This window comes from Oncorhynchus tshawytscha, linkage group LG03 (assembly GCF_018296145.1).
Source record: "Oncorhynchus tshawytscha isolate Ot180627B linkage group LG03, Otsh_v2.0, whole genome shotgun sequence".
Taxonomy (NCBI): domain Eukaryota; kingdom Metazoa; phylum Chordata; class Actinopteri; order Salmoniformes; family Salmonidae; genus Oncorhynchus; species Oncorhynchus tshawytscha.
The window spans coordinates 64,584,444-64,596,157 of NC_056431.1; the positions used below are offsets into that span (position 1 = coordinate 64,584,444).

Consider the following 11,714-nt stretch of genomic DNA (forward strand, 5'->3'; position numbering starts at 1 on the left):
CTTCACTCTGATACCATGGTATGGCCCTGAGTCCGGCTGCATTATATTGCGCGGCCCACGTTGTTCAGGCCCAGTATGAGACAGTGATCATATTTAGTAGGAGTGTAGGAGTGTAGGCTGGGGAGAGAGGAACATGGGGAGGCTCTGTTAATGAATTGGGTGTTTGAGATTGTAATGCAAATCTAACTGGAGACGGCAGGGTGCATACACAGACACACACACACACGCACACACACACACTAGGCTGTGACACATCCCTCTAATACGTGAATCAGTCACAATACTGCCTAGCTGTCGAGACACACAGACACACAGACACATAGACACAGACACACACACACACACAGACACACACACAGACACACACACAGACACACACAAAAGACACATCCATACACACATCCCACTACGCATTCAACCAAATTATTTGAGGAATGAGCATATTCACTTTCATGTATTATTAGAATGATTGATATCAGCTGCTGTTCCCACACATTCTGTCTGTCTGGGATGCTGGCAATTAAACTGAGAGCATAGTGCTACATGCAGAGGGAGAATGATCAATTAAACTGAGAGCATAGTGCTACATGCAGAGGGAGAATGATCAATTAAACTGAGAGCATAGTGCTACATGCAGAGGGAGAATGATCAATTAAACTGAGAGCATAGTGCTACATGCAGAGGGAGAATGATCAATTAAACTGAGAGCATAGTGCTGAGACATGCAGAGGGAGAATGATCAATTAAACTGAGAGCATAGTGCTACATGCAGAGGGAGAATGATCAATTAAACTGAGAGCATAGTGCTGCATGCAGAGGGAGAATGATCAATTAAACTGAGAGCATAGTGCTACATGCAGAGGGAGAATGATCAATTAAACTGAGAGCATAGTGCTACATGCAGAGGGAGAATGATCAATTAAACTGAGAGCATAGTGCTACATGCAGAGGGAGAATGATCAATTAAACTGAGAGCATAGTGCTACATGCAGAGGGAGAATGATCAATTAAACTGAGAGCATAGCGCTACATGCAGAGGGAGAATGATCAATTAAACTGAGAGCATAGTGCTACATGCAGAGGGAGAATGATCAATTAAACTGAGAGCATAGTGCTACATGCAGAGGGAGAATGATCAATTAAACTGAGAGCATAGTGCTACATGCAGAGGGAGAATGATCAATTAAACTGAGAGCATAGTGCTACATGCAGAGGGAGAATGATCAATTAAACTGAGAGCATAGTGCTACATGCAGAGGGAGCATGATCAATTAAACTGAGAGCATAGAGCTACATGCAGAGGGAGCATGATCAGTGACTCTGATGGTACATTTATATCAGGCTCACAGACATACATATACCCCCCCACACACACACACACACACACATTAAACTCAACACTCTGGCTCATGAATATGTTATGAGGTCTTCTAGATAGATGAAGTGAGCAGTAACGTTGGGATAATGAATGTATGGGTACAAGCTCAGAGCTGCTGGTGTGCAGAGAGCCCTCCTCAGGCTCCTCCTACTGGTTTGGTTGCTCGTGTTACTGGCCATAACCCTTCCAGTTAGCATGAACCATGCCCTGCTGTCAATGTGTTTAACTTATTCTACACTGGAAGGCAGCAAGGGTCTCCTGTGGGGTGGGCTATGGATTGTTATGGTATAGCTGTGCTAATGGGAAGCTACAGCCACACAAACATAAACACATAAGCACGCAGACACTTGCACACACAAATATACACATACACACACACATACACACACACACATAGATATATACACACACTAATGTTGCTAATGTTCTGCAGACATGCAGACCTTCCGACACAACATGTTTTCTGTTGTTCAAGAGCACTTAAGGTTACAGCGAAGGTCCCGGGTCTTGATTGTCTGATCAATATGTAATCCCTGCTGAAATGTAGATTATCATAATTCATTAGGACCACGACTAATTGCGGTTGTGTTAAATGTAATTTCATTTTTGAGATATGATGATTGTGTCAAAATATTACATGAGAAACATCAGATATTGATGTTGTTTTCATCATGAAAGCGTTAAAGGCAGAAGGCAGTGCTTTAAGCTGTGACTTTAAGACTGCTGTGAAGATGACTGCTGTGAGGATGACTGCTGTGAGGATGACTGCTGTGAGGATGACTGCTGTGAGGATGACTGCTGTGAGGATGACTGCTGTGATGACGACTGCTGTGATGATGACTGCTGTGAAGATGACTGCCGTGAAGATGACTGCTGTGAGGATGACTGTTGGGATGATGACTGCTGTGATGATGACTGCTGTGAGGATGACTGCTGTGAGGATGACTGCTGTGATGATGACTGCTGTGAGGATGACTGCTGTGAGGATGACTGCTGTGAGGATGACTGCTGTGAGGATGACTTCTGTGAGGATGACTGCTGTGAGGATGACTGCTGTGAAGATGACTGCCGTGAAGATGACTGCTGTGAGGATGACTGCTGTGATGATGACTGCTGTGAGGATGACTGCTGTGAGGATGACTGCTGTGATGATGACTGCTGTGAGGATGACTGCTGTGAGGATGACTGCTGTGATGATGACTGCTGTGAAGATGACTGCTGTGAGGATGACTGCTGTGAGGATGACTGTTGGGATGATGACTGCTGTGATGATGACTGCTGTGATAATGACTGCTGTGAAGATGACTGCTGTGATGATGACTGCTGTGATGATGACTGCTGTGAGGATGACTGCTGTGAGGATGACTGCTGTGATGATGACTGCTGTGAAGATGACTGCTGTGAAGATGACTGCTGTGAAGATGACTGCTGTGAGGATGACTGCTGTGATAATGACTGCTGTGAAGATGACTGCTGCGATGATGACTGCTGTGATGATGACTGCTGTGATGATGACTGCTGTGATAATGACTGCTGTGAAGATGACTACTGTGATGATGACTGCTGTGATGATGACTGCTGTGATGATGACTGCTGTGATGATGACTGCTGTGATAATGACTGCTGTGAAGATGACTACTGTGATGATGACTGCTGTGATGATGACTGCTGTGATGATGACTGCTGTGATGATGACTGCTGTGATGATGACTGATGGCACTTGGTGGGAAGAAGGTTTTGCATTTGCATACATTTATATGTCAACGTTACACTTCTTCAGTTCACTCTCTAATGGGTTGTTGTCAATACTGGCATAGTATAGGACAATGAGATTAATAGTACCTCCACTGTGTGTGTGTGTGTGTGTGTTTGCGTGTGTGTGTGTTTGCGTGTGTATATGTGTGTGTGTGTGTGTGTGTGTGTGTATATATGTATGTGTGTGTGTGTGTGTGTGTGTGTGTGTGTGTGTGTGTGTGTGTGTGTGTGTGTGTGTGTGTGTGTGTGTGTGTGTGTGTGTGTGTGTGTGTATGTGTGTGTGTGTGTATGTGTGTGTATGTGTGTATGTGTGTATGTGTATGTGTGTGTGTGTGTGTGTGTGTGTGTGTGTGTGTGTGTGTGTGTGTGTGTGTGTGTGTGTGTGTGTGTGTATGTGTGTGTGTGTGTGTGTGTGTGTGTGTGTATGTGCATGCATGTGTGCCTTTGAGTCATCATGACTTTGATAAAAAAGAAAACCCACCCAACAAGAAGCAGTGAGTGGCATCTGCATCTGTGTGTGTGTGTGTGTGTGTGTGTGTGTGTGTGTGTGTGTGTGTGTGTGTGTGTGTGTGTGTGTGTGTGTGTGTGTGTGTGTGTGTGTGTGTGTATGTGCATGCATGTGTGCCTTTGAGTCATCATGACTTTGATAAAAAAGAAAACCCACCCAACAAGAAGCAGTGAGTGGCATCTGCATCATTTTATAAGGGTAAGATATGTACAAATAAGCCCATTTCCCCAATGCCCAAGAATTACAACGGAGACCAATCATCCTAAATACTGTGAGCGGGTAGAGAGAAGAGACATTCAACCTATGCATGGCCACCCTTGTGTCTGTGTAACCAGTGCTGTGCTGCACCGCTGTAGCTCTGCGTTGTGTGTGGTTGATTGAGACTATAGCCGTGGACTTTGGAGATCAGGTTGTTTAATTGAATCAGAATTCACTCTCTGCATCCTGCATCCAAAAGGAAATTCCACATTTGTAGAGCACATATGTCCTGCGAAGCGTCGCCTCTTTCTCTCATAGTGCATCAAAATGATTTTAGAATACAACAATGAGTACAGCCTCTCCTTATTATATTAACACATAATATATATTTTACATAGATAAAACCACATACCTGCATCCAAAAGGAAATAAAACATTTGTAGAGCACATATGTTCTGAGAATCGTCGCCTCTTTCTACAACAGATGCACAATACAAGGGACTGGGATCATTCGAGGAGCTAGCCAACGTTCACACATACAATAGCCTGCTAATACCTTAGCTAGCTATTAACCACCTGTTGAATTCAGAATGTTAATATCATCCTTAAAAGTACTGTTACAAGTGCATCTTAACAATACCATCCACTTATGAGGAACCTCTAAATATACATCATTATTCATGAACAAAACACTGTGTTTATGACTTTGTACTTAAAAGAATCAAACTTTTCTGAAGACGACAGAAAAAAGCGTGCTTGCCTCTCATAGTGGATCAAAATGATTTATGCTTGAGCACGCAGGGCAAAACGTAAGTACACTCTCCCCTACTCCCAGGATGCAGGCATGCATAATAACAAATCAACATTCCATATTAATATATAAACCTGGTGAAATTCAGAAAGTACTTTAACAACTGTTACATATGGAATATACAGTGAGCTCCAAAACTTGCCCAATCCCCCCCGCTTCTCCTTCACCCAAATCCAGATAGCTGATGTTCTGAAAGAGCTGCAAAATCTGGATCCCTACAAATCAGCAGGGCTAGACAATCTGGACCCTCTCTTTCTAAAATTATCTGCCAAAATTGTTGCAGCCCCTATTACTAGCCTGTTCATCCTTTCATCCTGAGATCCCCAAAGATTGAAAAGCTGTCGCGGTCATCAACCTCTTCAAAGGGGGAGACACTCTAGACCCAAACTGTTATAGACCTATATCCATCCTGCCCTGCCTTTATAAAATGTTCAAAAGCCAAGTTAAAAACAGATCACCAACCATTTCGAATCCCACCGTACCTTCTCCACTATGCAATCTGGTTTCCGAACTGGTCATGGGTGCACCTCAGCCACGCTCAAGGTCCTAAACGATATCATAACCGACATCGATGAAAGACAGTACTGTGCAGCCGTCTTCATCGACCTGGCCAAGGCTTTGGACTCTGTCAATCATTGCATTCTTATCGGCAGACTCAACAGCCTTGGTCTCTCTAATGACTGCCTCGCCTGGTTCACCAACTACTTCTCAGTGTGTCAAATCGGAGGGCTTGTTGTCCGGACCTCTGGCAGTCTCTATAGGGGTGCCACAGGGTTCAATTCTCGGGCCGACTCTTTTCTCTGTGTATATCAATGATGTCGCTCTTGCTGCTGGTGATTCTCTGATCCACCTCTACGCAGACGACACCATTCTGTATACATCTAGCTCTTCTTTGGACACTGTGTTAACAAACCTCCAAACGAGCTTCAATGCCGTACAACAATCCTTACGTGGCCTCCAACTGCTTTCAAATGCTAGTAAAAAAAATGCATGCTCTTCAACCGATTTCTGCCGGACCCCCCCGCCTCACTACTCTGGACGGTTCTGACTTAGAACATGTGGACAACTGCAAATGCCTAGGTGTCTGGTTAGACTGTAAACTCTCCTTCCAGACTCACATTAAGCATCTCCAATCCAAAATTAAATCTAGAAGCGGCTTCCTATTTCACAACAAAGCCTCCTTCACTCATGCTGCCAAACATACCCTTGTAAAACTGACAATCCTACCGATCCTTGACTTCGGCGATGTCATTTACAAAATAGCCTCCAACACTCTACTCAGCAAACTGGATGTAGCCTATCACAATGCCATCCGTTTTGTCACCAAAGCCCCATATACCACCTACCACTGCGACCTGTATGCTCTCGTTGGCTGGCCCTCGCTTCATAATCGTCGCCAAACCCACTGGCTCCAGGTCATCTACAAGTCTCTGCTAGGTAAAGCCCCGCCTTATCTCAGCTCACTAGTCAGCATAGCAACACCCACCCGTAGCACGAGCTTTAGCAGGTATATTTCACTGGTCATCCCCAAAGCCAACAGTTCCTTTGGCCGCCTTTCCTTCCAGTTCTCTGCTGCCAATGACTGGAACGAATTGCAAAAATCACTGAAGCTAGATACTTATTTCTCCCTCTCTAACTTTAAGCATCAGCTGTCAGAGCAGCTTACCGATCACTGTACCTGTACACAGCCAATCAGTAAATAGCACACATGACTACCTCATCCCCATATTGTTATTTATCCTCTTGCTCTTTTGCACCACAGTATCTCTACTTGCACATCATCATCCCGACATCTTTCACTCCAGTGTTAATGCTATATTGTAAATATTTCGCCTCTATGGCCTATTTATTGCCTTGCCTCCCTCATCTTCTACATTTGCACACATTGTACATAGACTTTTCTATTGTGTTATTGACTGTGGGATTGTTTTTGTGTAACTCTGTGTTGTTGTTTGTGTCGCACTGCTTTGCTTTATCTTGGCCAGGTCACAGTTGTAAATGAGAACTTGTTCTCAACTGGCCTACCTGGTTAAATAAAGGTAAATAATAATAATAATAATAATAATAATAATAATAATAAATAAAGTATTGGGACAGTGATACATTTTTTGTTATTTTGGCTCTGTACTCCAGCACGTTGGATTTTAAATGATGCAATGACTGAGGTTAAATGTGATTTATTTTGAGGGTATTTTCATCCATATCAGGTTAACCTTTACATATGACAGCACTTTATTTTACATAGTCTCCACATTTTAGGGGATCAGAAGTATTGGGACAAATTCACTTATATGTGTATTGAAGTAGTCAAAAGTGTAGTATTTAGTCCCATGTGTATGGAATATATTACATATTTAAGGGGTGAGGGGTGGTGGAGTGGTGGAGTGGGTGATTAGACATTTTAGTTTTTTGGGTAGACTTGGGGGGTGGAGGGGAGATGTGATGGGATTAGGACTGGGCAGGTGGGAGGATGGGAGTTGGGTGGACTTGGGGGTGGAGGGGAGATGTGATGGGATTAGGACTGGGCAGGTGGGGGATGGGAGTTGGGTGGAGATATTTGGGGGTGGAGGGGAGATGTGATGGGATTAGGACTGGGCAGGTGGGAGGATGGGAGTTGGGTGGAGATATGTGGGGGTGTGGCAGATAAGGCAGATACGAGATGGGATAGGTGGGTTCAATATTGAGTGGTAGATATGAGGTCATAGAAAGCTGTGCAGCAGAATGACTTCTATAATATAATATAATTTTTTCAAACCCGTATTGTCTCTGCTATTCCACCTGCTACATACAGCACAGCTCAGCTCAACACTCTATTGATATACATCTTTGTAAGGAAGGGCTGTGAACAATATCGTACAGCAGTGGAGGCTGGTGAAGAGAGGACGGCTCATAATAATGTCTACAATTGAGTGTAATGGAATGGTATCAAACAGATGAAAACCATGTGTTTATATACCATTCGATTCACTCCATTCCGGCCATTATTATGAGCCATCCTCCCCTCAGCAGCCTCCACTGTTGTACTGTTGACACCCTGTCAACCTTTGATATGGCATGTGCCTGACATCAAGGATAAGCATTAGTGCCACAGTGTCATGCAACACATGTTGCAAGGTTCAAGGTATGGTTACCAAAGCAACCAGGAGTGTGATGTGTGATAGCACAGGTATAGACATACACTTTCTTTCAGGGAACCGTGAGGTTTAGTTCACCAAGCGTAAAGTCAAGGTGAATCCATGGCATTGATACAGTTTGAGGCCATTCTGTTCCTCTTTTTTCCATTTCAAAGGCATTTACTTTCAACTTTATATTTTTCCAATGATCAAAGGCTTTAAAATAAATCTTGACCACACTATAATCTCTCCCAATTTAAATTGTCAGGCTCCCTCTCGCTCTCTCTATCTCTCTCTGTCTGTCTCTCTCTCTCTCTCTCTCTCTCTCTCTCTCTCTCTCTCTCTCTCTCTCTCTCTCTCTAACTCTCTCTCTCTCTCTCTCTCTCTCTCTCTCTCTCTCTCTCGCTCTCTCTCTCTCTCTCTCTCTCTCTCTCGCTCTCTCTCTCAGAGGATGTTGACATTGAATTCCAGCACAGACTGCACAGATTGTTTTGTTGCTTTATTGTCCATCCAGCATCTTTCTTTGGCATCACCTTCATTAAAATGATCACATACACTCACATTGTCACATCATACACATTTAAACCAGTCAGTCCATCATGTTGGTTCCACTAAAAACATAGAGGACATTAATACATTCACTCACATCTGTCCCCAACTTCACTAGATAGATAAGTACATATACTGATACAATTTACTTTGCATTTAGTACCTTCTTTTTGAGTACCTTCTTTTCTTTAGTACCTTCTTTTCTTTAGTACCTTCTTTTCTTTAGTACCTTCTTTTATAGGACCTTCTTTTCTTTAGTACCTTCTTTTATAGGACCTTCTTTTATAGGACCTTCTTTTCTTTAGTACCTTCTTTTCTAGTACCTTCTTTTCTTTAGGACCTTCTTTTCTAGTACCTTCTTTTCTAGGACCTTCTTTTCTAGTGCCTTCTTTTCTTTAGGACCTTCTTTTCTAGTACCTTCTTTTCTAGGACCTTCTTTTCTAGTGCCGTCCTTTCTTTAGTACCTTCTTTTCTAGGACCTTCTTTTCTTTAGTACCTTATTTTCTTTAGTACCTTATTTTCTAGTACCTTCCTTTCTTTAGTACCTTCTTTTCTAGTACCTTCTTTTCTTTAGTACCTTCTTTTCTAGTACCTTCCTTTCTTTAGTACCTTCTTTTCTAGGATAGGACCTTATTTTCTTTAGTACCTTCTTTTCTAGTACCTTCCTTTCTTTAGTGTACCTTCTTTTCTAGGACCTTCTTTTCTTTAGTACCTTCCTTTCTTTAGTAGCTTATTTTCTAGGACCTTCTTTTCTAGGACCTTCTTTTCTTTAGTACCTTCTTTTCTTTAGTACCTTCTTTTCTAGGACCTTATTTTCTTTAGTACCTTATTTTCTAGGACTTTCTTTTCTTTAGTACCTTCCTTTCTTTAGTACCTTCTTTTCTATGACCTTCTTTTCTAGGACCTTCTTTTCTTTAGTACCTTCTTTTCTTTAGTACCTTCTTTTCTAGTACCTTCTTTTCTTTAGTACCTTCTTTTCTTTAGTACCTTCTTTTCTAGTACCTTCCTTTCTTTAGTACCTTCTTTTCTTTAGTACCTTCTTTTCTAGTACCTTCCTTTCTTTAGTACCTTATTTTCTAGGACCTTCTTTTCTAGGACCTTCTTTTCTCTAGTACCTTATTTTCTTTAGTGCCTTCTTTTCAAGTACCTTCTTTTCTTTAGTGCCTTCTTTTCTAGGACCTTCTTTTCGTTAGTGCGTTATTTTCTATGACCTTCTTTTCTAGTACCTTATTTTTGGTTGCCTTGTGGAACAGAATGCTCAACTGTGCCTGTGGTCAGCCAATTATTATGCTGGCTGTGTTTACTATTTTGGTCAGTTTGCTTTTGCTCCTCACACTCACATTACCATAGCAGACTGTCATATTGAACGTGAGGATGCTCTCCACCAAGCTGCTGTACACCCTCTCCAGAAGATCCTGGCTGACCCCAAACCCCTTTCATTTCCTGATTAAGAACAGGCATGGCTTGCTTTTAAAAAATACAGTCTGAATTCTCTTTAAAACTCAGCTTATTATCAATTTGTGTGCCTAGGTATTTAAAACACTCAACCACCTCCACTGGTTGGTCATTCAGAGAGACAGGTTGGGACATTGGTAAGTTGTTGCCATTGAGGATCAGCACCTTTGTCTTTTCCACGTTGATGTGGAAACAGTCACACAGTCACACTTGACCGACACCATTCTTGAAGGTTGTTGCTATTTAAAATAGCTGTCCCCATCTGACGTAGCATCTTTAAAAATAATCCTACCAGAGCCATGTCATCCGCATACTTGAAAAGCCTCACATTGTTTCCTCGGATTTTCAGTTTATTAGTGTAGATAGAGAACAACAACGGTGAAAGGACACACCCCTGGGGCGCCCCTGTGTTCAGGGTCAGTTCATCAGAGAGAGATCATGTTTTTGTTATTCTGTTGTGTTGTGTAATGCCTGTCAGGTTCCTAGGAGTCAAGGGATGTGGACCTCAGTGTGGTAAAGAGGGGTGAGAGGTGACTCTAAACCTGGAGTAAAAGGTTTCTGACACAGAGGAAAAGGCCAGACACGTATCCCAGATACCGCACATCCAACCATAGAGGATCAGAGTTACCCTCAGCTGTTCTCTCCTATGTCTGAGTAACAGGAAATACCCTCTCACACCCCAGGTTATGTAAACATGTGGTACACACATACACACACTTCTCTCACATATCTCTCCAGGGAGCTGCAGTTACCCTCCATTGCCTCAGCTGTTCTTCACCACCTCTGTGTGAGAGGAGAGGCACTCTCACACCCTTGGTTACGTAAACATAAACAAACGTATGTTTAGACATTACACACACACACATGCATACGTAAAAACAGATGTTGAACCTTAATATGAGCCAGTTTGCTACAGCAGGGAAATTATCCTGCAGCAACAGGAAATGTGAATTATTATCTGGATTATAATTAATGGACATTTTTGAAGGGGTTGTTACATTGTTCCTGAAGAAAAATCAAGTTGGACATTTTAAAAGTGGAAAAGCCTTTTTTGAACCTCAAATACATCACAAGTTTTACTTTTCCTGCAACTGGCTGATCAAATTAAGATGCTACATCTGTACATTACACTTAATAGTACCACCTCAACCCAACAGCCACCTCCTCTGTGCGTGTGTGTGTGTGTGTGTGAGACTGTTGTTTAATCTCTAGTCTTCAGAGACATTAAAGGACAGCCGTGCTCTGTAATACTGTTGAGCCAGCGCATGTTGCCATGGTGTAAGCACATATTCTGACATGCGTAGGCCACCGCTGAAAAACACTCCCTTGTGGTTCTTTTAGTGCCCCAAAGCTGTGTGTGTGTGTGTGTGTGTGTGTGTGTGTGTGTGTGTGTGTGTGTGTGTGTGTGTGCGTGTGTGTGTGTGCGTGCGCGTGTGTGTGTGTGTGTGTGTGTGCGCGTGTGTGTGTGTGTGTGTGTGTGTGTGTGTGTGTGTGTGTGTGTGTGTGTGTGTGTGTGTGTGTGTGTGTGTGTGTGTGTGTGTGTGTGTGTGTGTGTGTGTGTGTGTGTGTGTGTGTGTGTGTGTGTGTGTGTGTGTGTGTGTGTGTGTGTGTGTGTGTGTGTGTGTGTGCGTGTACACAGGATACATGGTTAGTTCATCCATCACTCAAGGCAAAAAAAAGGGCAGACAGTGAAATGGTGGAAAGGAAGGATGGAAGCCAGTGACTCAGCCCTCATAATAGGGTCAGAGCAGAGAATCCCATTGGAGAGAGGGGAACCGGCCAGGCAGAGACAGCAAGGGCGGTTCATTGCTCCAGTGCCTTTCTGTTCACCTTCATACTCCTGGGCCAGACTACACTCAATCATAGACCTACTGAAGAGAAGAGTCTTAAGTAAAGAGTTAAAGGTTGAGATCGAGTCTGCGTCTCTCACATGGATAGACAGACCAT

At 43.0% G+C, this 11,714-nt stretch overlaps 1 protein-coding gene across 1 annotated transcript; it reads left to right on the plus strand.

Moving 5' to 3' along the window:
- The first annotated feature begins 1,307 nt into the window (after positions 1–1,307).
- On the plus strand, positions 1,308–3,092 carry LOC121846234 (keratin-associated protein 4-7-like). The gene is made up of 2 exons (XM_042320095.1): positions 1,308–1,326; positions 2,110–3,092. The coding sequence occupies exons 1-2, from the start codon at positions 1,308–1,310 to the stop codon at positions 3,090–3,092; spliced, it is 1,002 nt and encodes a 333-aa protein (XP_042176029.1).
- Positions 3,093–11,714: the final 8,622 nt, after the last annotated feature.